Here is a 27069-nt window from a genome sequence, read left to right on the forward strand (position 1 = left end):
ATCACACAGAACTGTGACACTTGACCACCCGGAGTTGCCAAAATGAATAGGAATTGGAGTTTTTGACTTTTCAGCCTATAGCATGGGAAGCCAAGGGCAAAGAGATTGAGGTAGTTGTTTATGGAGTCAACTATAAGTCTGTTGTACAGGGTTTTTTTTGGTTACTTCATGTAAGTTTATTTTTCCTGGTATATTGTCAACCTACAGAGAACAAAAATATGTTTTGGTAATCTCCAAATTACCCACAATGACTATCGAGGGACAAGGCATCTAAGACATTGTGGCCCTTCAGTCAATGTTGTATTATTTTCACTTTAATTTAGAAATATGAACATGAAGGAATTAATGATTCTAGTTTCTCTGAAAATGATGGAATCCATAGATTTCTCTTCAGTGACTCATTTCAACATTGAAAAATTGCTTGGAGCTTTCCTGTTTCATCAATTTGGCCCATTAAAGAGAATAATTTAACAATAATATTGCTTGGCATATTGAAAGAATAACTCAAAAAACAAGGTGGGAGGGAAACCATATAAAAATATTAATAAGGCCTTTATCAAGAGAGGTAAAGGTAAATAAGAATTAGTATAATATATTGCAATCAAAGGAAAGATTAGCAATTGAAAGTTAAGAATAGGGATTCCTGGGTGGCTCAGTCTGTTAACACCTGCCTTCAGCTCAGATCACCATCCCAGGGTCATGGGAGAGTCCTGCCTCCAGTAAGTAGCCTGCTTCTCCCTCTGCCTGCTGCTCCCCCAGTTTGTGCCCTCACTTGCTCTCTCTCTCTCTCTCTCTCTCTCTCTCTGAAAGATAAATAAATAAATAAATTTTTAAAAAGAAAATTTTTTTGAAAGTTAAGAATAGTCCAATTTAAAGTATTTTAGACATTGAGAGTTCTAAGGGAAAAAATAAGTGCAAGTCACTCATTTAAATTGCTCAAAGTGCTGCTAAATCCATTCATGTAAATCTCCACCTTATTCTATATCTATACTATTTCTCCTTTAAAACAGATCCTATTCCTCTTCCCTGTATCATCTTGCTTCTAATTGTAAGTCATGGGGGATGAAGATAAAGTCATTGAACATGAAGATTTGGAACCATCCTCAGGAATGGATCACACAGCTTCTGCATTTCAAGAAATACAGGTAAACCTATGATCAAATGTAGAACATTCTAACCATTTCCTTAAGGAAGGGACTATCTGTTTCCAAATCTATGATACATTTGTGTTCTCTTCATTCTCCATTACTCAGTTAACAATTCTCCCCATTCTTAATACCCAAACTTGTACTGTAGATGTGACTACAAGTTTTCCTGGTAGTCATTAGTATCTAGACCCACATAAGGCTGGAAAAATAGAGAGCCTGTGAAATGCTTTGTGTTCCCAACCTAACCCCTGGAATGGTTCTGGTTTCTCCCCTTTCTCTTTTTATTGCTTAAATTCAAGTAGATGAATGAATTTGAATTTGTTTTCACCACAAATAGTTCTCTTTTTCTGGACCACTTTGATATATTTACCAACTATTGCCTTGAATAATACCTTAAACAGGCTAATTTTAAACCCAGTACTACAAAACAAAATGGAATACTATGTGACTCAAGCATTTATAATGTTACCAATAGGGACTCAATGTTAAATACTCCTAAACATAGTTTTGATTCCAAGCATTTACTCATTAGCTATTAATATAGTTGTGCATTTCCACTATAAAGTGTTAGCCTTGATTCTCGCAATGGAAATTTGATCTGTGATGTGATGGCTCTAACTACAAAAATGTACAGCAAATATATGGTTTTCTGTATTTAAGGTTTCTTAAATTGCTTTAATCACAGGAGGAAACAGTTACGAACTCCAAAGCAACAGACGCCAAAGAACCAACAGAAGGAAGTAACCTCCTGAATAGCCATGAAAAAAAGCTACAAAAAATACCAACTGAATCAAATAATTTGCAAAGACTAAGACAAACATTTTCTTGTCCCCCACATGGTTTTCTGGATAGAGGAATAACAAATGGTATGTAAATGGTAAAAAATAATTCAGAAAGAGAGGATAAAAGATAAAATTGTTATAATGAGAGATTCCAAAATAATATGGTTTAAAGGATAGAAAGAAGTTTACTTCTTTCACACATAAAAACTACTGGGTGAACAATTTACTTGGTATTTGGCTCTGCTCCACAAGTCACTGAGGGTCCCATGGTTATGGGTCCACCATCTTCAACATAAGGTTTCCCACAGTGCTGTTGCCACTACCATTGTAGCAAACAGGGAGAGGAAAAGAGCAGAGATCAATGACATTTTCCTTTCTTGTATCTGAGTAATTTCACAAGATTACATTAGGACTCCAGAAAGAAAAATGATTGAGAAATCACTTGTAATCAGAAAAACACTAAATAAATATTGGTTTTAATTATTATTAAATAATGGAACTAATGTCTGAACAAACACAGCTCAATGTATCCTTTCAAATGAATCCATCATTCTATAAGTAAGGATCCTAGTTTCCAATTCAACTTATTCCAGTATAACTACAATTACCTAAAATATTTGGGGGCTTTTTCTTTGGGAGTTTATCTCAGCACTATTTCAAATATTATCTTTAGGAATGGATTTGGTTTTTTGAGGCAGCCAAACATTATTTTGATAAAAGATGGATGTTCAGATTGAGTAATGCTATTTTTTGTTCAAAAAAGAAAGTTGTGTGTATGTGTGTGTGTGTGTGTGTATGTGTATTAACTTTGTACATTGAAGGATATGTAGTATAGCAGGAAAAAGGAGAAGGTGTTTGAAAATTGTCTATAAAGGCAAATTTAAAGACAATTTCAAAAATTATGTTGAGGAATGACAGCACCACTGGAGCATATATATGGCTTCCCAAATAATTATGTTGAAGAACATAACACGTTTGATCTAAAAGTTGTGTTTACTAAAAAAATCAGACTCATTTCTTTATTGTTATACTTCATTTGTGGGCTCTGAAAGACATTTTACCCTTCTCAGCTGGAACAATGGAAGCCAAGTATAATGTGTTATATTCTAGCCTCCACATGTGGTTTTAATGAAATTAGGTAAGTTCCAAAATATACCTCAGTTGATAAGGCAACAGTTAATTTAATACCTATTCTGTCCTTTTTATTATTTTTTAAACTTTCACCATTCAAATTATGGCAGATTTCTAGTTTAAATATTTATAGTAAAAACAGATAAGGATTGCATTAAGGAAAGAGTATAATGAATGAAGTGATTTGGAGACTCATTTCTTTAAATTCTATGATCATTGTCCAGAAAGTGGCCTGAGAAGTGGGAACTTGTGATATAAAAACACCTCTTTACTTGTTTTCCTGTGCCTCTGTTCCTGAGGCTTACAAGTCTGCTCTTTTTACCCCTGTACTCCTTCCCATGTCCCTTCAGTGTACTTAAGTATTTTTCTTAAGAAGTAGATCTTACATGTGAAAATATGATTTTCCAAAATCACAAATGAGAAGTAAATTACTAACTAAATTAAATGTGATTTAGAGAAATCTTGTAAATGTACACTTATTATGTATTTAGAACTGCATTTTACATATGAGAAAGGAAAGAAATGTTAGAGGTTTAAAAGAAAAGTGGTCTTGAAGTAGAAAAAAATAATTCACCTTCTGAATTTAGTACAAAACAGGTTTTATTCTGTGATAAGATAATGTTTAATAGCTGGCAATTCCTCCTTTCCCATTGCACCTCCCATACTACATAGAAATTTCACCTCCTATACCCAAATGGAAAATACAGAGGATTCTTTAGTTATTTCATTGTAATAGCATCATAGTCTACAAAATCTGTAATAATTCTGTGAGGGTTAAAAGATGGGACATTGGATTTGATCTGCAGCAATATGGTAGATGACACTCAATGAATAATCCTATCACTTATGTCAATGAAAACATCTGAAAATAATATTTTAAGTCTTTTAAATGTACCTGTCATCTGTCAAGAAAACAGGAACTTGTCAGACACCAAAAACAGTATGCCTAGGAGAGATAAATAAGCACTCACATTCGTTTTCACTCTGGAGGCTTCTGCAAAACAACAGCGAACTTGAGATTCATTTTGAGAACCTTGAGAGTATAGGAGGCTATGCTTGAGTCTGCCCAGGTTGGGAGATGTTTCATAGGAGACATCATTCTCCCTTCACCCACACCGGGAAGCTGGAACCCAATGTGATGGTGAATTTGAAATAAACCCGTCATGTAGAGGCAGCCAGCCACTAAACCTTATCTGTCTAAATTGTAGTGTTCCTGGAGGAAGGAAGAATCTCCACTAAAAATGTGGAGCTTCACACTGATTTATATTTCAAAGTCACAGAAAAAACTCAAGCTGAAAATATATTTTAAAATTAGTCCCAGGGGCTCCTGAGTGGCTCAGTGGGTTAACCCTCTGCCCTCGGCTCAGGTCATGATCTCAAGGTCCTGGGATCCAGTCCCGCATCGGGCTCTCTGCTCAGAGGAAGCCTGCTTCCCCTGTCTGTTAAATAAATAAATAAATAAATTTTTAAAAAGATTTTATTTATTTATTTGACAGAGATCACAAGTAGGCAGAGAGGCAGGTAGAGAGAGAGGGGGAGACAGGACCCTGGGATCATGACCTGAGCTGAAGGCAGAGGCTTTAACCCACTGAGCCACCCAGGTGCCCCAAATAAATAAAATCTTTAAAAAAAAAAAAAAGTTCACCATCTTTAAAAATAGTCCCAGATTGTTAAGATTCTAAGCACATGGTAGGAACAAATTCAGATCCTATCTGGGAAAACTCACATTCACCTCCAACAATTCCCAAAGACAAAGTGTCAGGGAAGAGCTCACTGTTGCCAAAACAACAAAACCAAACAAACAAAAACAGAAATCACAACACACACAAGGAAATAGGTTTCAAAATTTTGCATTATCAGGAAATAAAATATAAAATATTCTCAATATCTATGAAGAAGTTAATGAGGTAGGAAATATAAAACAAGTAACTGTTTATAAATATGAATTGATTTTAATAAGCACCAAATTGAACTTCTAGAAATGAAAGACATGGTACAGTAATTGAAATTCAAAACCCAGTAGATCAGGCAGCAGAGTAAGTGAAAAGAAGATCGATAATCTAGCAAATAGATCTGAAGATATTACAAAGCAGTACACACACAAAAATATGGGCAGCATGAAAACTAGGGTTAGGCAAATGGAAAAAGGACTGTGACTATTTAATTATTTCATCATTGTTCCAGCAAAAGAGAGTAAGAAGAATGGCAAAGAGGAAATATTTGAAGAAATAAAGATGAATGTTCCAGAATTGATGGAAAACATAAATTCCAAGCAAACTAAAAGGAAGCTGTACTGAAATTAAACATAAGTACTGAACATATCACACTGAAATTGCAGAAAACCAGAGAAAAAAATAAAGATCTTTAAAACAGCCAAGGAAAAAGATTTACCTAAAAGAGACTTAAAAACAATAATGAAAGCCAGAAAACCAAGGAATAGTATTTTCAAGGAAGTGGGAGAAAGTAACTCTCAGCCTAGAAGTGTATACCCTAGAAAACTATCTTTCAAGAATGAGAATAAAGGTAATTCAAATAAATAAAACCAAGAATTTACTGCCAACAGATCTTCATGAGAAATATAGTGTACTCTGATACAGTGTTTCTGTACCATGAATTAGTTCATATACGATGATAAATAAGGAATTGTGTCAGTATAATACGAAATTTTGCATTAGTACATATTTTTTCCTGTCATGCTTACATTTTGCATCATCAAGCAATAGCACATGAATGCAAAACACACTGAAAAGCAGAAACAGACGAAAAAAGATCAGGTGTATGGTTTCTTACAATTAAAGATAAAGTCTTACTAAAATGAGGACTTTTCATTTTCTTTTTAAGGATCTTACTTATTTATTTGACAGAGAGAGAGAACAAGCAGGGAGAACTGCAGGAAGCGAGAGAAGCAGGTTCCCCACTGAGCAAGGAGCCCAATGTGGGACTCAATCCCAGGACCCGGGGGTCATGACCCAAGCCAAAGGCAGCCACTTAACCAACTGAGCCAACCAGGCTTTCCTAAAATGAGGACTTTTAAAAAAGCTTAACTCCTTCAGGCTGTTAGTTACTGGCTTAGGGGCTTCAAAGACTTTTCAACTTCTACACCATTAAACTGTCTAATGAAACCACATGTGGATGTAGAAGCCGACAGTACGGTTAAAGTAGCTGCCAAAACTTTTTCCTCAGTTAAAACAACAACAAATATTTAATTGATGGAAAAAACTATAATCTGGATCAGATCTAGATGGAACTGCTTTCTATTGAAAGCAAATGCTTTGAGGATTCTACATGTTGAAGTTGTGTGGTTCCAGGGATTAAGTCTGCAAAAAAGAGACCATGAGATACAAATGTCAGTGGAGATTTAACTGCACTGGTACTTTTATTAGGATTCTTACGTTTTTTGTCAGTACTTTGGTCACAAATTCTGAGTTTTGAGTGGTCTGCCCAACTGTTTTCTGAGGAGTCTTTGTGTGTTCAGCATACAATTTAGTACAACACAAACTTTTCAAACAAGGAAACATTTCATATCCTAATAGAAATGCCTCTATTAAAGGAAATTCTTCAGGCAACAAAATAATTGTTCCAGATAAAAGGGTTGAGTTAGCATAACGAATAATGATCAAAATAGAAAATAGATGAGTATGTGGGTAATTCCAAACAAACATTGACTATAGAAAAGAAACAACAGTGTTTAATTCAAGACAGAACTAAAAATACTTGAATGTGATTGTTCGAGCATTTTCCTGTTCCTATGAAGATTGTAAAGATAGCCAATGTTACTTTTTTTTATTAACTGTGACTATTTTTGGTAAATTATAAAGAAAAATAGGGGAATGGTAAAAAAAAAAAAAAGTTTCTTCTGGCATTGTGGAAGGAGATTGGGGATAGGATCAGGAGGGGCCGTAGGTGGATCCAAAGGCACCGGTAATTGCTTATTTTTTAAGATGGCTGAGAATTACCCAGTTGTTCATATTACTAATGTTCTTTAAAATTTACACATGGTTATAAATGTATGTATGTATATTCAACATTTTTAAAATTTTTACATTATACTAAAACCTGCATATGACAAGTTACTGGTTGAAACTAGTTTTCCTGGTTTATTTCAGTTACCATGGTTGTTCTTCTCTGGGCTGTAGTTTGGTCAATTACTGGCAGCGAATGTCTTCCTGGAGGAAACCTATTTGGGATTATAATCCTATTCTATTGTGCCATCATTGGAGGTAAACTTTTGGGGTTCATTAAGTTACCTACATTGCCTCCACTGCCTCGTCTTCTAGGTAAGTGCTAAACACTTACTGTTTTCTTCAAGAATATATCATATTTTGGGGCGCCTGGGTGGCTCAGTGGTTTGGGCCTCTGCCTTCAGCTCAGGTCGTGATCTCAGGGTCCTGGGATTAAGCCCCTTGTCGGGCTCTCTGCTCAGTGGGGAGCTCTGCTTCCCCCTCTCTCTGCCTGCCTCTCTGTCTATTTGTGATCTCTGTCAAATAAATAAATAAAATCTTTAAAAAAAAGAGTATATCATATCTTAAAAATTGTAGTTTGGAAAGCTTTTGGAAATAGATATAAAATATTTCTGTATTTGCTGTGTTGGCACCAAAAGCCAATAGTTAAATTTTGAGTTAAACACAGAAATTTTTAAAAATTAAATTCAATTTGCAATTTTAATTTCAACTTCAATTAAATAATTTGCATTAAAAAACAAGACCAATAGATACTCAAAATTGATCACTTCCTAATTATTTTACTGCATTTTCCCCTTATCTATGCTCCTAAAATTATAGAACTAATATATAATGGTGTGCCACTGGCTAGCACTTCCCAATTGCATGTTCATTGACATCATGTTGATAGGTTAACATCAACCATGGTAGAAGTAACTATAAGATAGAAGTCAGCAAATACTACAAAATAGGGCTCAATATATCATAAGTCACTCACATCATTGACAAAGGAGTGAGGGGGTCATCTGCCAAATCAATATCAGGAGGCCGTATCCATCCAGACCATCGGCAAAGGAAACAGTGTCCCAGGGAAGTTGTTTTCACATTCATTTGGAGAATAAAAAATGCTTCCTCATTCCCTTCCAACAAAACTCCAAAAGGAACTCTTAACATATTTTTGAGTTTTTGTTAGATTGTTATTTCTTTTGAACTGTGCTCATTTCAGCGTTCTTTGTAATGAAAGGCCTGAAAATTCACTTGAAGTCCATTAATTGATTGAGAAATTATAGGACTTCCAAACATGAGATACTATTGCAACTATTTATTTTAAAAGACTTGTTTATTTACTTGAGAGGGTTGCAGGGGGAGAGAATCTCAAGAAGACTCCCTGCTGAGCATGGAGCCTGGTGCAGGGCACAGTCCCACCATCAGGACCTGAGCCAAAACCAAGAGTCAGACACTCAACCAACTGAGCCACCCAGGGACCCTGACACTGTTGCGACTATTAAAAAAATGAGGCACACACATAGGTACAGAAGCATGCTTAAATTGGTATAGAAACCCTCAAGAGTGGAAAAACTTTAGTGAATGAAGATCGAAAAGTTTGCAGTTGTGGTGTCTTGTACTTGTCTCTTTATACTTGTCAGTAATGTTTTAATTTACCATGAGCATAGCGTATCCTTATTATTCTTTTAAAAACAACAGTTGTAGGCCAGTTCATACTTGCAAAAATTCTGGAAAGACCCTAACTGCAGAATTCAGAACTTAAGAGACCTTCTAGATGAAATGGCAGTTGTGAGAGATGCTTGGAAGTGATGCTTCTTGGCCTAACGGGGTCTGGAGCAAGTCACAAAAGCTGTTTGTAATTAGCTTCTATTCTCTCAGCTTACACACAGAACATTTCAACATTAGTAAGTTTGTTTAATCATTTAATGTGTCATGCTCATAAGGACGTGGTGAACAGAGGATACTGCTGGGGAAGAACAGAGGCTGGCAGCCTCACAGTGTCTGACAGAGAAGTCTTTCCCATTATAGGGGCATGTGGGATCAGCAAGGGCACAATTCTCTCACAAACTCCTCAGCTCCCTCAGTCACTGTCAACTACTTATATTTCCCAGAATGTATCACACATCATCTTCACACCTTGGAAGAAACTGTTAACCCATCCAGAAACTTTTCAACTCCCAGCCCCTTCTTCCCTTCTCTGAATCCCTCTGACTCACCCCTCCTGTCTGAGCTCATTCAATACTTCCATAAAACTGAGGTTGTCAGGGGGCACCTGGGTGGCTCAGTGGGTTAAAGCCTCTGCCTTCAGCTCAGGTCATGATCTCAGGGTCCTGGGATCGAGCCCCGCATTGGGCTCTCTGCTCCACAGGGAGCCTGCTTCCTCCTCTCTCTCTCTGCCTGCCTCTCTGCCTACTTGTGATCTCTCTCTCTGTGTCAAATAAATAAAATCTTTAAAAAAAAAAAAAAAAAAAAAAAAAAACTGAGGTTGTCAGTTCATTTGCTCCCCTAGCAGCTGAAAGCTTGTTGACTTGAAGTATCAAGTTTTTGTTCATTATTATATTTCTAATACCTACTATGGTGTCTAAAATACTGAAGGCAGGGCTCCTGGGTGGCTCAGTCAGTGAAGCCTCTGCCCTCAGCTCATGTCATTATCCCAGGGTCCTGGGATTCAGCCCCATTTCGGGCTCCCTGCTCAGTGGGAGTCTGCTTCTCCCTCTCCCTCTCCACCTCGCTCATGCTCTCTTTCTCTCTCTCAAATAAATAAATAAAATCTTTTTAAAAGTTAAAAAAAATTAAAATACTGAAGGCATTAGGTAAATGTTGAAAGGCTGAACAAAAGAGTCAGCAGCTGACATGACAAAGCAATGTCTGTTTTATCATAACTCACCTATAGGCCTTTGCAAAGCAAGTTATGTATTTTGTATCAAGTTATCTGGCTTGAAGGTAAAATAGAACCCGTACAGGTATTTGTTGACAATTCAGGTAATCCAACATAGCAAATAATTTCAGGAGCTGTTTGCTATTTGCACACAAAAGGGTAACTGAATTGGGTATTGTATTAAAATATTCTGTTTAGAATTTGACCACATTTCTATCCAAATACTGTATCCTATTTCTCCCTTGCAGGTTCAGTTATTTAGGAACAATTAGTGATTCTAATCATTTTTAAAAGATTTATTTATTCATCTTAGAGGTAGAGAGTGAAGGGTAGGGGCAGAGGAAGAGAATCTTTAAGCTGACTCCGACTGAGCGTGGACCCCGACATGGGGCTCTATCCCACAACCTTGAGATCATGACCTGAGCTGAAACCAAGAGCCAGATGCTTAACTGACTGAGCCACCTAGTTGTCCCTGATTCTAATCATTTTTATCTGCACATTAAAGCCTTTTTTTTAGCTCCTCTAATTTAACATATTATTGTAATTTTTTATCAAGTTTAACCTTATTTCATCTAGGGACTAAGCATAAAGGATGTGGTTCCTGGGATTACAAGGTAGTCTTTTTCACACCTGAAGTGATAGGAAATACCTGGCAGAATGGCTAAAATAGACAACAAAAGAAAAACAAGTGTTGGTAAGGACGTAGAGAAAGGGGAACCCTCTTGCGCTGTTGCTGGAAATGCAAACTGGTGCAGCCACTCTGGATAACAGTAGGAAGGTTCCTCAAAAAGCTAAAAATAGAACTACCCTGCAACTCAGAAATTACACTCCTAGGTATTTACCCGAAGAATCCAAAAATACTAATTCAAAGGGACACATGCATCCCAATGTTTATAGCAGCATTATCAATAATAGCCAAATTACGGAAATAGCCCAAATGTCCATCAACTGATGAATGGATAAGGAAGATGTGCGAGATATATATAGATATAGATATATATACAAAATGGGATATCATTGAGCCATAAAAAAGAATGAAATCTTGCCATTTACAAGGACATGGATAGAGCTAGAGAGTATTATGCTAAGTGAAATAAGTGAGAAAAAGACAAATACCATATGATTTCACTCATATGTGGAATTTAAGAAACAAAACAGTTGAACATGGAGGGGGGAAGACAAATCAGAAAACAGACCTTTTTAAAAATTTTACATTCAATTAATTAACATATATTATTGGTTTCAGAGGTACAGGTCTATAATTCATCAGTCTTATATAACATCCAGTGCTTATTACATCGCATGCCCTCCTTAATGCCCACCACACAATTACCCCATCCCTCACCTCTCTCCCCTTCAGAAAGCCCTCAGTTTGTTTCCTATGATTAGGAGTCTCCTGGGGTGCCTAAGTGGATAAGTCAGTTAAGTGTCTGCCTTCAGCTCAGGTCATGATCCCAGAGCTCTGGGATCAAGTCCCACATTGGACTCGCTGCTCAGTTGGGAGCTTGCTTCTCCCTTTCCCACTCCCCCTGCTTGTGCTCTGTCTCTCTCTCACTCTATCTGTCAAATAAATAAGTAAAAATTTTTTTTTTTAAGAGTCTCTTATGGAGGAAAACAGACTCTTAACTATAGAGAGCAAACTGATGGTTACCAGAAGGAGGGGTGGGTGGTGGTGGGTTAAATAGGTGATGGGGATTAAGGAGGGCTCTTGTAATGAGCACCAGGTGATGTATGGAAGTGTTGAATCACTATACTGTACACTTGAAACTAATGTTACACTGTATGTTAACTAATTAGAATTTAAATAAAAACTTTAAAAAAAGAATATTAAAGAGACATGAACCCAAAAATAAAGTGCCAAAAATATTTTCTGTATTTGTATACTAACTTAAGAGTTGTTGGCTTCTTCATCCTAGGCATGCTGCTTGCTGGGTTTCTTCTCAGGAATATCCCTGTCATCAGTGATAACATACAGATCAAGCACAAGTGGTCTTCTGCTTTAAGAAGCATAGCCCTGTCTGTCATATTGGTCCGTGCTGGCCTTGGACTTGATTCAAAGGTATGAAGTGTAAATTTCTAGTTGTTGACCAGGAATTGTGTTCTTCCAATACTGCAGTTCTTGGGAATCACTGAGCTTTAGACACTATGTGTGACAGTCTCAAGAAGAGAATGGAGTTTATTTCATGCAGGGCGACTCTTCCCAGAAGAGGTCTCATATTTTTTTCTTGGAGTGTTGTGGAATTACTGTCTGGGGACAGCACTAAGAATAAATGCTCCCCATTTCTCTGACAGAGATCTAGGTCATCCTTGTAAATAATGGTCATGAGAGAAAATACTATATTTTTGGTGTGCAAAGCCATATGCTAGTATTTAGGGCTAATTATACCAGCTCAAGAAGCTGTGTGGTACATAAGAGGAGTCTCAAGCATGCTTATTTTAATGCGATTTCTAATGCATGTTTTTGAATGAGGGAATGAATGTTCTTACGGATGAAGATTTTCACTCTGGCCTCTTTATTTAAAAAGTTAATTCAGAGTGTTCAGTCAGCTAGTTTGGGTATTACTGAGCACAGACTCTAGAACATCCTGCCTGAGTTCAAACCTAGCTGCATAACTCACCAATTTCATGATCTTGGGCAACTGACTTTAACTGGTGCATTTTTAGATGAAGATGTCTAAAAATAATGGGGATAATAATATTACCTATATCATAAGGTTGCTATGAGGACTGAAAACACTTAGAACACTGAAATGTTTGTTAAGTAAAACTCATTACCTGGAAAATTCATGATAACCCAGACATGGTCTGAGTACTGAAGAAAAACTATTAATGTCATAATCTCTTCCTGTCTTTACAGGATTATTTTAGCATCTCTATTTGTATATTTCAGGCCCTGAAGAAGTTGAAGGGTGTTTGTGTAAGACTATCCATGGGTCCTTGCCTGGTGGAGGCGTGCACGTCTGCTCTTCTTGCCCACTTCCTAATGGGTTTACCATGGCAATGGGGATTTATACTGGGGTAATGGTTTTTCTTTGTCATATGAAAATAATGCAGGGATGTTGAGGGCTTTCTCTGATTCCATACAAGAGAATCTACAACAAATTTTCTTAAGGATGTCAGAAATTACAACATAGATATTCTAGCATCATCTAAATGTTATAACTTCAAAATATACTGTATATAGAATATCTCCAACTGGGTGCCTCGGTGGCTCAGTCATTAAGCATCTGCCTTCCGCTCAGGTCATGATCCCAGGGTCCTGGGATAGAGCCAGGGAGCCTGCTTCTCTCTCTGTCCCCCCTCCTTCCTGTGTTCCCTCTCTCGCTGTGTCTGTCTCTGCCAAATAAATAAATAGAATCTTTAAAAAACAAACAAACAAAAAACCCTAAACATTTAAAAAAGAAAAAAGAGTATCTCTAACTTTCACAACGATTATGATTTAAACTATTGAAAAAGTAATGGTCTTTTACCTACACCTGATGCCATGCTGGTAAGAGAAATGCCACCTTTCAACCTCAAAGTCTGTGCAAAAGATAATAAATACGTTAACAGTAATCAACCTCTAATGCTGTTTTTCTCCTTCTGATACCAGACAATTATGATTAGGTGGTTCTGCTGTCTCTTCCTTCCACTGACAGTTCTTCAAGTGGTCAAAAGCCATGAGAAGTAAATAAATGTAAAAGTACTTAGTAAGAATTTAGTACTAATAAGTAGGCAAGAAGCAAGAAATTCTTACTTTTTATGGTGGAGACTGTGGAGCTGTACTGCCTGGATTCCAATCTCAGCCCTGTGACTTTCCAGTACATGACCTTTGGCAAGGTCATGAATCCCTCCACATCTCAATCTCCTAATTTGCAGAATGAAGATAAGATTGTTGGATTAAATTAGTTAATATATGTAAAGGACTTAAAATAGTGTTTGGCACCCAGTAACCACCGTATAACATTTTCTGCTGTTAACAGCTCCTACTGGGGTTACTATAGCCAGCACTGCCATTATGGCCTTCTCTAATCCATTGTCTATATTACGTACCAAGTCCCGACAGAAGGTCTAACATCAGTCAGTTCCAATTTAAAAAGTCCACAACTGTGTTTTTCAGCCATCATACCATGAATGTGTGTGTTTACTTTTAAAGGCAGATTCTTGAAACTTAACCCCATGAGGGCTTCCTTACCACCCATAATTATGTATTTTCCAGCAACCTAAGTAGTTCCAGTACAACTTGTTTGTAGCCACACTTGCAAAAAGGGCTCTATAGAGTTTGTGTGTGTGTGAGTGAGTGTGCGCGCGTGTGTGTGTGTGTGTTTCTGGCTTAGTGCTTTGCTACCATTGTAGTTGTTTAAAGTGTAACTTCTAAAACAGTAGAGTTTACTAGAATTTCCACAACAGTAATAGCAATGCATAAAGTGCTATCAACTGTTTGAAGTGCTGCCTACTTAGTTTTGTTTTAGGTGCTGTATCTCCAGCTGTCGTGGTACCCTCAATGCTCCTTTTGCAGGAAGGAGGCTATGGGGTTGAAAAAGGCATTCCGACCTTACTCATGGCTGCTGGCAGCTTCGATGATATTCTGGCTATCACTGGCTTCAACACATGCTTGGGCATGGCCTTTTCCACAGGTAAACTGGTCAGTTCCCAATGAGCTGTTCTCTTGTGCTGTAAAGACATAAATAATGATGTGACAAACTAGGCATATTTGCTTGGTAGTTGAATAAGGCAGACTGAAATAGAGAAAGCAACTCTAAGAGTTAGTTCTATACCCAAAGCGGGGCCAGTAGCTTTCTATTTTATTCCCTTCAACCTCTGGACATGGACTCTCCAAGTGGTCTGGTAAGTGCGTTAGTGGGGGATCCAGAGTAGCCAGGTTTAAGGAAGGATTTGAATGGCTTTTGCAATGAGCCTTCTGGGAAAGTGAAATATTGCAGACTTCACACATAGATGAGTAGGTTTTTCAAAGAGCACAAATGACCTGCAAGCCGTCCAAGCAGAAGGAGCAGCATTCTTCTAAAATAGGAATAGTTTCTGCTCTCTTCTCTTTAACAATTTATGGGCAATAACCACAATGATTTTAATGTGTATCTTATTAGTACTTACAAGTGTCCGATATAGATATATTTTGTGCTAGATAGTAATAAGAAAAGGGCGCAAGGCACTGTTTGTCCCACCCTATTATCAACACTTTTACTCTCCTTTAACATAGCACAAGTTTCTTTTTAATCCGTGTACAAGATTGGGAGATAAGATCTGCAATTCAATATTATTGGCAAAATATAATTGTGGCGTAAGTTTAGTTTCCAAGAATTATGGGAAACACTTTCTTGAAAGGTCATATGTTCTCAGTTTCTCTACCCCCATAGTATCTTCCCAATTACAATTTATGCTGATTACCTAGAACCTCACCTCTTCCCATTGCCCTAACGTTGCCTTTAGACATCCAATCACTAAATTAATCTTACCAAAATATAGTTCTCATAGTGTTACTTTTTGGTACAAGAACCAATGAGGATTTGCTATTACCTATTATATCAAATCTATACTCTTGTCTTTATTTTCATTCTGCTGTATGTGTCCAAACATGTTCTCACTGATCTCCTGGTATGCTTCTTTATTTATTTTGTTATTTTGGTACTCTATTGTTTTCTCTTTCCCAGCTTTATTGAGGTATATGTGACAAATTGTAAGACATTTAAAGCATGTGGTGTGATGCCTAGTATATATGTATACATTGTGAAATGATCCTCTTTTTGAATTAAATAACACTTCCATTACCTCACATATTTACCTTTTGTTGTTGCTGTTGTTGTTGTTGGGAACATTTAAGTTCTACTCTCTTAGCCAATTTCATTTATCCAATATAGTTAACAGTTACCATGTTAAACATTAGATCCTCAGACCTCATTCATCTTACTGTGAAAGTTTGTACCCTTTTACCAGCCTCTCCCCTTTTCCCCTACCCCCTAACCCCTGGCAACCACTTTTCTACTCTCAGTGTCTGAGTTAAACTTTCTGTTTGTTTGCATCTTTGAAACAGTGTTCTCAACTTCAGTTGCACACTAGAATTACCTGGGGAGCTTTTAAAAATACTCATCTGTGGGCACCACCTCAGACCAATTAAATCAGAGCCTTTGGGAATGGAAACCAGGCATCAGAGCAAGAGTTTGCATTAGAACCATAGGGGTTGGAAAGAAGAGAAATTGGGGAGGTGAGGGCAGGCTTACTGGGGTTTTCATAATCTGGGGAGTATGGGCTATGGGTAGTTTAAGAATTTTCCTAGTCAACAATGCTATGTTCTCTCTGCCCTGCTCCACTAAATGTAGTGCTTAGATATTTTGGGTGGGAACTACCTGGAACCTTTTAAAATGTGGATCACAAGCCCTGCCAGGCTTACTGAATCAGAAATTTTAGAGATGGGTCCAAGAAGTCTTTTTTTCTTTCTTAAGCAAATTTACATACCAGAGACTAAAACTAATTAGTTAGTTTCTACACATTTATAGTAAATTATTTACTGTAATTGCTTGAGACATATCACAGCTAGATGCTTCTGACAGTCACACCATCACCTAACAAAGAGCTGCTCTAGCAAAATAAAATTACTACTGAGGTAATTACTTTTTTAAATAAGAGAGATGATTGAAACTATCAGGAAGGAAAAACGGTTGCCCCTCTACCCACCTTAGGTCCATTGGCTGGGGCCCTGTAAATCAGACTGACAAATACAAATTAACAAGAGAAAAGCAGTTTGCCAGCCTGTGCACCAAGCTTACAGAGGAGAGTACTCAGTGATGACTAACTCAAAGGGGTGGTTAGAATTTGGGGGCTTATCTCTATGGCATCTGAGCAAAGAACAATAATTTTGTAGAGAAGTGCAAGGTAAAAGATAAGAACTTAGCTGTTGAAGGCAGCAAATTGTGGAAAGGCAAATTGGAACACTAATGGTAGCTAGGGCTGCTTTTAGCAAAGTTTGTTACACAGATTCCTCTGATGCCATCTTTAGGCTGATAAGAGCCTAAAGTTGTCTCAGCGGTTAACTTCTGCCCCTCCTGGTAGAGGGGAGAAGGACACTTTAAAAAGGTATGTCCTTCTTTTAGGTAAATAGGGGAAGATGGACATCTTTTCTTGATTTTGTTTCTTCTCAGTTGTCTTCTGCTCAAAATAATCCTTATGTGAAAGTGGCCTACCTTGGGATGGCATGTTCTGTTACCCTAAACTACTGTAATGAGAGACCACATAACTAGTTAGTACGTTTTTTCTTAGAACAGTGTGGGAGAAAGGACCTTATGCGTTTGAGCAATTTATTATAATTTTCTGTACAATGTGCTAACAGGTTTTTAAAATTATTCTAAATCTGTTTGCTATGGAAGAAAATAGAGGCTCTACTTACCTATATATTTCTTGTTTTATTGTATTTTGGGGCTTTTGTTAGTTTGATTTTTTTATGTCAAGTTTTTTTTTTTTAATCCCAGTCAATATAAAGTGTAACATTAGCTTCAAGAGTAGAATTTAGGGATTCATCACTTATATACAATGCCCAGTGCTCATGAGAACACATGCCCTCCATAATACCCATGACCCATTTAGCCCATCCCTCATCCACTTTCACTCCAGAAACCCCGTTTGTTCTCTCTAGTTAAAAGTCTGGGGGCACCTGGGTGGCTCAGTGGGTTAAAGCCTCTGCCTTCAGCTCAGGTCATGATCCCAGGGTCCTGGGATCGAGCACCACATCGGACTCTCTGCTCTGCAAGGAGCCTGCTTCCCCCTCTCTCTCTGCCTGCCTCTCTGCCTACTTGTGATCTGTCTGTCAAATAAGTAAATAAAATCTTTAAAAAAAATTTTTCTAAATAATAAAATAAAAGTCTGTTCCTTTTTTTTTTAATCCCTCTCTCTCATTTTTATCCCTATGTTCCTCTGTTTCATTTCTTATTCCACGCATGAGTAAAATCATATGGTATTTGTCTCTATCTAGCTTAGATTAAAACTCTCAAGCTCTATCCATGCCATTGCACATAGCAAGATTTCATTCTTTTTCGTGGCTGAGTAATATTCCATTATTTTACCACCTCTTCTTTATCCATTCATCAGTCAGTGGACATTTGGGCTCCTTCTATAATTTAGTTATTAATGATAACACTGCTATAAACATAGGGGTGCATGTATCCCTTCAAATCATTACTTTTGTATCCTTTGGGTAAACACTCAGGAGTGCAATTGCTAGATCATAGGGTAGTTCTATTTTTAACTTTTTGAGGAATGTCCATACTGTTCTCCAGAGTGACTGCACTAGTTTGCATTCCCACCAACAGTGTAAAAGGGTTCCCCTTTCCCTATATCCTTGCCAACACCTGTTGTTCCATGTATTGTTAATTTTAGCCATTCTGACAGATGTGAGGCAATATCTCATTGTAGTTTTGATTTATAATTTCCTGATAATCAGTGACATTGAGCATCTTTCCATGTGTCTCTTAGCCATCTATTAGTCACTCACTTCTTTGGAGAAGTGTCTATTCATGTCTTCTGCCCATTTCTCAACTGGATTACTTGGGGGAGGTGCTAAGTTTTATAAGTTCTTTATCAATTTTGGATATTAACTCTTTATCAGATATGTCATTTGCTAATATCGTCTCCCATTCTTGAAGGGTGACTTTTAGTTTAGTTGATTATTTCCTTCACTGTGCAGAAGGTTTTTATCTTGATGAAGTCCCAATAGTTCATTTTAGCTTTTGTTTCCCTTGCCTCAGAAGACACATTTGGTAAGAAGTTGCTATGGCCAGGGTCAAAGAGGTTGCTGCCTATGTTCTCTTCTAGGATTCTGATGGTTTCCTGTCTCACATTTAGGTCTTTTATGCATTTTAAGTTTATTTTTGGGTATGGTCTAAGAAAGTGGTCAAGTTTTCCCAACATCATTTGTTGAAGAGACTTTTTTCCACTGGGTATTCTTTCCTGCCTTGTTGAAGATTAGTTGACCATAGAGTTAGGGGTCCATTTCTGAGTTCTCTGTTCTGTTCCATTGATCTAAGTGTCTGTTTTTGTGCCAGGGCCATACTGTCTTGGTGATTATAGCTTTGTAATAGAGATTGAAGTCCAGAATTGTAATGCCTTGAGCTTTGCTTTTCTTTTTCAAGATTGCTTTGGCTATTCAGGGTCTTTAGTGGTTCCATACAAATTGTAGAATTGTTCTAGCTTTGTGAAAAATGGTGGTTGTATTGTCATAGATATTGCGTTAAATATGTATATTGCTTTGGGTAGTATATAAATTTTAACAGTATTTGTTCTTCCAATCCATGAGCTTGGAATGTTTTTCCATTTCTTTGACTTTTCTTTCATTTCTTTCATAAGTGTTCTATAATTTTCAGAGTACAGATACCTCTTTGTTTAAGCTTATTCCTAAGCATCTTAATGGGTTTTGGTGCAATTGTAAAAGGGATTTATTCCTTGATTTCTCTTTCTGCCGCTTCATTACTGGTGTGTAAAAATGCAACAGATTTCTGTATGCTGATTTTGTATCCTGCAACTTTCTGAATTTGTATATCACTTCTAACAATTTTTTGGTGGTCTTTTGGGTTTTCTACATAGAGTATCATGTTGTCTGCAAATAGTGAAAGTTTGAGTTCTTACTTACTGATTTGGATACCTTTTACTTCTTTTTGCTTTTTGATTGCTGAGGCAAGATCTATGCTAAATATGATTGGTGAGAGTGGACACCCCTGGATTGTTCCTGACTGTAAAGGAAAAGCTCTCAGTTTTCCCCATTGAGAATGATATTTGTGGTGGATCTTTTGTATATGGCCTTTATGATATTGAGGTATATTCCCTCTATCTCTATTTTGTTGAGCATTTTTGTCAAGAATGGATGCTGTACTTTGTCCAATTTTTTTCTGCATCTATTGAGAGGATCATATGGCTTTTATCCTTTCTTTTCTTAACACGGTGTATCATGTTGACTGATTTGTGAATATTGAACCACCCTTACAACACAGGAATAAATCCTACTTAATCGTGGTGAATTATTCTTTTACTGTACTATAGGGTTCCCTTTGCTAGCATCTTGTTGAGAATTTTTGCATCCATGTTCATCAGTGATATGGACCTATAAGTCTCTTTTTTAGTGTGGTCTTTGTCTGGTTTGGAGGTCAAGGTAATGTTGGTCTCATATCATGAGTCTGGAAGTATTCTTTCCGTTTCTACTTTTTGGAACAATTTGAGAAGAATACATATTAAGTCTTCTCTAAATGTTTGATAGAATTCCCCTGGAAAGGCATCTGGCCCTGGATTCTTGTTTGTTGGGAGATTTTTACAGTCAAATGCTCTACCACTGAGCTATACCCCCAGTTGGGAGATTTTTGATTCCTGATTCAATTTCTTTTCTGGTTATTGATCTTCCTGTTTTGGTTTTGGTAGTTTATATGTCTCTAGGAATTTGCCCATTTCTTCCAGATTGCCCAATTTGTTGGCATATAATTTTTCATAATATTCTTTTATAATTACTGGTGTTTCTATGATGTTGGTTGTGATCTCCCTTCTCTCATTTGTGGTTTTATTTATTTGGGCCTTTTCTCCTTTTTTTTTTTTTTTTTCAATAAGTATGGTTAGGAGTTTATTGGTTTTATTAATTTTTTCAAAAAACCAGCTCCTGGTTTCATTGATCTGTTCTACTGGGGTTTTTTGTTTGTTTCTTTCTATATCATTTATTTCTGCTTTAATCTATATTATTTCCCTTCTTCTGGCTTTAGGCTTCATTTGTTGTTCTTTTTCTAGCTCCTTTAGTTGTAAGGTTAGATTGTATATTTGAGATTTTTCTTGCTTCTCTAGGTAGGCCTGTATTGCTATCTACTTCCCTTTATGACTGCTTTTGCAGCATCCCAAAGGTTTTGGAGTGTCATGTTTTCATTATCATTTGTTTCCATATATTTTTTATTTTTTTCTTTAATTTTCCTGGTTGCCTCATTCATTCCTTAGTAGGATGTTCTTTTTTCCCCCCAAGATTTGATTTATTGATTTATAGAGAGAGTGAGCAGGGGAAGGGGCAAAGGGAGAGAAAGAATCTCAAGCGGACTACACCCAGAGTGTGGAGCCCAGTACAGGACTCAGTTTCACAACACTGAGATCATGACCTGAGCTGAAATCAAGAGTCAAACCCTTAAATGACTGAGCCACCAAGGTGCCCCTTGTAGAGTGTTCTATAACCTCCATGTATTTGTCGTCTTTCCAAATTTTTTCTTGTGGTCGACTTCAAGTTTCATAGTGTTGTGGTCAGAAAATATGCACGGTATTATCTTAGTCTTTTTGTACTTTTTGAGGCCTGATTTGTGACCTGGAGAATGTCCCGTGTGCACTTGAAAAGATTGTGCATTCTGCTTTAGAATGAAATGTTCTGAATGTATCTGTTAAGTCCATCTAATGTAGTGTGGCATTCAAAGCCATTGTTTCCTTGTTGATTTTCTGCTTCAGTGATCTGTCCATTGATGTAACTGGGGTTTTAAAGTCCCTTAGTATTATTGTATTATTATCAATGAGTCATATTATGATACTTAAAGAGGCTATGCAACAAATAAAGACTCTTCTGGAAGCAATTTAAAAAATAATTTGTTTTCAGACTTCTAGAAATAACTTTTGAGGGATACCTGGGTGGTCAGACAGTTAAGCAGCTGCCTTTGGCTCAGGTCATGATCTCAGGTGCCTTGGATGGAGCCCTGCATTGGGCGCCCTGCTCAGCAGAGAGCCTGCTTCTCCCTCCCCTTCTCCCCTATTTCCTGCTCATACTCTACTCTTTCTCTCTATCTCAAATAAATAAAGAAAATCTTTTAAAAGAAAAAAAAATAACTTTTGTGAAAGAATAAATCCCCTATACTCACTATAGTAAGAAAAGATTCTTGGGGCTCCTGGCCGGCTCATTTGGAAGGGCATGTGACTCCTGATCTTGGGGTTGTGAGTTCAAGCCCTACATTGGGTGTAGAAATTACAAATAAATAAATAAATAAATAAATAAATAAATAAAACTAAAAAAGAAAAAGATTTTTTATTTTGATTGCCAGATTTTTAAGATACTATATTCTATACATATCAGAGCTACTAAAATCAATATATATTATTAGTAAAAAAAAATTAGGCTCTTAAATGGCAATTTGAAAAGTAGATATGTCTTCTCACCTAGACTTTGCCTATTGTAAAGTAAAACAAATTAGCTCTGACTCATCAATTTTATCTTTCATATTTTCTTAGGCCCTTTAAGTAAATTTTTATTGAAGTGGATAAACAAAAAAGTACAGAAATCATATCTTTTGCCTGTCTTGAAATTTATCTTCAATAATATGCATAGCTTTCATATAATATAGGTCTATTTTATTAAACATTTTAAGTCACATATATTTAAGAATGTGGAGAACAGGAAATATCTATATAATTTTCCTTCTATGTAATTAGATGCTTTATGTTGATGATTAAAGTCTAAGTATTTATGGATTTAGAGTTCTGTCTAAAGTTTTTTCTTTTTATATGTTTTTAAGGTTCCACAGTTTTTAACGTTCTCAGAGGAATCTTAGAAGTGGTAATTGGTGTGGCAGCTGGATCTCTTCTTGGATTTTTTATCCAGTACTTTCCAAGCAGTGACCAGGTAAAATAAATAATCTATGGGAAAGTAGTCTTTAAAATGTCATTGGAAAACATTCTGGAATAGTCCCCTGAAAGCCAATGTGAAAAATATAATTTAGAAATGGCTCCCCATTCTAAAACTGCTTATTGCCAAATCAGTCCACCCAAGAGATTTATAAAGAGGGCTAGATACACATTTGACCCTTGAACAATGTAGGGATTAGGGGCACAGACCCCCTATATGGTAAAAAATCCATGTATAACTTTTGAGTCCCCCAAAATTTAACTACTAATAGCCCACTGTTGACAAGAAGCCTTTCTGATAACATAAACAGTTGATTAATACATATTTTGCATGTCGTATGTATTATACACTGTGTTCTTACAATAAAGTAAGCTAGAGAAAAGAAAATATTATTAAGAAAATCCTAAGGCTTCATTGGAGAAGTGTCTGTTCATATCTTCTGCCCATTCTTTCTCAAACTCAACACACACAAAACAGATAATCATGTCAACAAAGTGGGCAAAAGATATGAACAGACACTTCTCCAATGAAGACATATAAATGGCTATCAGATGCATGAAAAAATGTTCATCATCACTAGCCATCAGGGAGATTGAAATTAAAACCACATTGAGATACCACCTTACACCAGTTAGAATGGCCAAAATTAGCAAGACAGGAAAAAACGTGTGTTGGAGAGGATGTGGAGAAAGGGGAACCCTATTACACTGTTGGTGGAAATGCAAGTTGGTGCAACCACTTTGGAAAACAGTGTGGAGATTCCTCAAGAAATTAAAAATAGAACTTCCCTATGACCCTGCAATTGCACTACTGGGTATTTACCCCAAAGATACAGATGTAGTGAAAAGAAGGGCCATCTGTACCCCAATGTTCATAGCAGCAATGGCCATGGTCGGCAAACTGTGGAAAAAACCAAGATGCCTTCAAAGGATGAATGGATAAGGAAGATGTGGTCCATATACACTATGGAGTATTATGCCTCCATCAGTAAGGATGAATACCCAACTTTTGTAGCAACATGGACAAGACTGGAAGAGATTATGCTGAGTGAAATAAGTCAAGCAGAGAGAGTCAATTATCATATGGTTTCACTTATTTGTGGAGCATAACAAATAACATGGAGGACATAGGGAGATGGAGAGGAGAAGGGAGTTGAGGGAAACTGGAAGGGGAGGTGAACCATGAGAGACTATGGACTCTGAAAAACAATCTGAGGGTTTTGAAGGGGCGGGGAGTGGGAGATTGGGGGAGCCAGGTGGTGGGTATTAGAGAGGGCACGGATTGCATGGAGCACTGGGTGTGGTGCATAAACAATGAATTCTGTTACGCTGAAAAGAAAAAAAAAATTAAAAAGAAAGAAAGAAAATCGTAAGGAAGAGGGGCGCCTGGGTGGCTCAGTGGGTTAAAGCCTCTGCCTTTGGCTCAGGTCATGACCCCAGGGTCCTGGGATTGAGCCCCTCATCCGGCTCTCTGCTTGGCAGGGAGCCTGTCTCCTCCTCTCTCTCTACCTGCCTCTCTGCCTACTTGTGATCTCTGTCAAATAAATAAATAAAATCTTTAAAAAAAAAAAAAAGAAAAGACAATCATAAGGAAGAGAAAATACACTTCCAGTACTGTATTGATAAAAAAACATCTGCATGTAAGTGGACCTATTGCAGCTTAAACCTGTGTTGTTAAACATTAACTGTATAAGTTTTTAATACAACCCTAAAATTTTTTCCTCTAATTTATATTCGGTAAACCTTAAATTTCACTGAAGAATAAATAACACCAATTTCCAAATATGTAAGCCATTTTTATTGTTTCTATTTTTTATTTTACTATTATAATGTTCAAGTAATCAAAATGTAAAATGACTTTTGGGCCCCCTTTTTTAGTATTAGCATACCCTAGATTCTAATACCATCAAATACCTAAACCTTAACATCTCCTTATAGTATCATCCAATATTTCTTACCAAGGAGATCAAAGTTCTTTGTTATACACAATGACTTCTTAATATTACAGAGTTCTTTTTGTTTTGTTTTCTTTTACCCTCCTAAGTCTCTTGGGATAAACGTATAAAAATCTTGTTTGTTTCCTATAAGAAATGGCATTATTTTGAGATTTTAGGGCATTTTAAATGGAATTAGAAATTTAACTAAAGTAGAATGTGAAGAACATTAATATTTCCATTAGCAGAAGGTATGCTGATTTGAATTTTTGCTATGCTCCAAAAAATTCCAACTAAAATTGTAAAAGATTTTATGAATGCATAAAAGAAAATCATGGGATTTTCTAATTATACAACAAAATAAAGAGAAAAATAATGACTTACTCTTTGTTGCTTACTCTATATAAAATGAGAGGTAAGTACAGTAAAGTGCCATTCCATTCAATATGGCAGCCACTAGCTAGTTACATGTGGCTATAGCAGATAGAGAACATTCCAGTGGAGCATATATAGAAATTTCCATCATCACTGACTGTTCTTTTGGAAAGCATTGATCCATTGCAAGCATATAAATCTATGCAATCTACTGTAAACCACATAAGACCCATGAAGCAAGTACTATTAATATGATCTTTTTGCTGATGAGGAAATTGAGATTCAGGAAGAAGTTGAAAAAGTTCACATAGCTGGAAAGCAACAGAGCTGGGAATGAACTCTGGTAGTTCTCTACCAGAGCCTGCATGCCTCCAAATCAAGTACTTGTAAAGACCCGCTTGCCTTCTAAAGTGATCAAGAAGCTTGGACCATGACAACATTTTTCTAGATAGGTTTCCTAAGGCAAGGGAAACAAAAGCAAAAATAAGCTATTGGAACAACATCAAAATAAAAGGCTTTTGCATAATGAAGGAAACCATCAACAAAACTAAAAGACAACCTACTGAATGAGAGAAGATATTTGCAAATGATATAGCCAATAGGGCTTAGTATCCAAAAAATATAAAGAACTTATACAATTCAAAAAAAAAAAAAAAACTTTATCAAAAAAAAAAAAGAACTTTTACAACTCATCACCAAAAGAACACAAATAATCCAATTAAAAAGGGGCAGAGTACCTGAATAGATATTTTCCAAAAGAAGACATACAGATGGACAACAGACACATGAAAAGATGCTCATCATTACTTATCATCAAGGAAATGCTAATCAAAACCACAATAAAACATTACCTTACACCTGTCAGAATGGCTAAAATAAAAAAGACAAGAAATAACAAGTGTTGACAAGGCTACAGAGAAAAAGAAACCCTTGAGCACCATTGGTGGGAATGTAAATTGGTACAGACACTATGGAAAACATTATGGAGGTTCCTCAAAAAATTAAATATAGGAATACCAGATGACCCAGTAATTCTACTACTGGATATTAACTCAAAGAAAACACTAATTTGAAAAGACTATGCACCCCTGTGTTTACCACAGCATTATTTACAATAGCCAAGATATGGAAGCAACATAAGTGTCCATTGACAGATGAATGGAAAAGGAAGGTGTGGTATGTATACAATGGAATGTTGAGCAGCCATAAAAAAGGTTGAGATCTTGCCATTTGCAACTACATGGATGGCTCTAGAGGGTATTATGCTAAGTGAAATAAATCAGACTGAGAAAGACAAATAGCCTATGATTTTACTCATATGTGGAATCTAAAAGCAAAACAAATGAATAAACAAAAAGCAGAATCAGAACTGTAAATACAGAGAACAAACTGTTGGTTGCCAGAGGGGTGGGGGAAGGAGAAATGGGAAAAAAAGAGTGAAGGGGAACAGAAGTTACCTGCCTTCAGAAATGGAATAAGTCATGGGAATAAGAGGCATGGCACAGGGAATATAGTCAGTGATACTGTAATAGCATTGTGTGGTGACAGCTGACAGCTATGCTTGTAAGCATAGCACACCATAGAGAGAAGTGAATTACTGTGTTGTACACCTGAAACTAATGTAACATTGTGTGTCAACTACACTCAAAAAAATTAAAAATAATTTTAAAATTTAAAAAAAGTGATGAGAAGTTTAAAAGGCTGATGAGAGAAAAGTAAAGGAAGAGAGGTGCGCATTTCTTTGAACTTTAACAACAACAAAAAAACTACTCTCAATCTATAGCCACTTAAAGCTTCTCGATTTTGAAGGGTTTAGAAAGAAAAATCAGGAGAGCATCACAATGAAGAGTCAAGAGACTAAAAATAATAGAGATATCACATCTATAACCTTCACAAAAACCCTGTAACATAACTGCTTTCAGGGAGGAGGAAACAAAGCTTGAAGAAGTTAGGTAATGGGAGCCCTCCATACGCTACGGGTGTAAAAGAGCTGGAATTCTAACTCTGGTCTGTCGGGCTCCAAAGCCCATGCACTTTTTTCTGCTGTTGCATTCAGCCCTCTGAAATTCCATTTTTGATAACTGCAGAGGAAGGTAAATGGCGTTCCTGAAAGAGGAACCGGCATCTGTACATGTGCCAACTCTACCTTCATTAAGGAAAAGATAGCAAATGTTATGGCGTGCATTTATGGGCACGGACAGACATTTTTATTTCCCACAAAGTCCTGAATATGGAAAAATCAATCATTAAAAAATCAGCTATATGAAA

At 36.7% G+C, this 27069-nt stretch overlaps 1 protein-coding gene across 1 annotated transcript in view; it reads left to right on the forward strand.

The window, feature by feature from the left end:
• The first annotated feature begins 1055 nt into the window (after window positions 1-1055).
• The window catches only part of LOC111156279 (solute carrier family 9 member B2), a 42731-nt gene continuing 16717 nt past the window's right edge, over window positions 1056-27069 (forward strand). Inside the window, exons 1-7 of the mRNA XM_022517055.1 lie at window positions 1056-1145; window positions 1834-2014; window positions 7168-7338; window positions 11803-11945; window positions 12777-12904; window positions 14327-14502; window positions 22384-22496. Of these exons, the coding sequence (XP_022372763.1) occupies window positions 1056-1145; window positions 1834-2014; window positions 7168-7338; window positions 11803-11945; window positions 12777-12904; window positions 14327-14502; window positions 22384-22496 (1002 nt within the window). The remainder of the gene's footprint in view (window positions 1146-1833; window positions 2015-7167; window positions 7339-11802; window positions 11946-12776; window positions 12905-14326; window positions 14503-22383; window positions 22497-27069) is intronic.

This window comes from Enhydra lutris, unplaced genomic scaffold, assembly GCF_002288905.1.
Source record: "Enhydra lutris kenyoni isolate GAN:26980312 unplaced genomic scaffold, ASM228890v2 scaffoldscaffold3, whole genome shotgun sequence".
Lineage (NCBI taxonomy): Eukaryota > Metazoa > Chordata > Mammalia > Carnivora > Mustelidae > Enhydra > Enhydra lutris.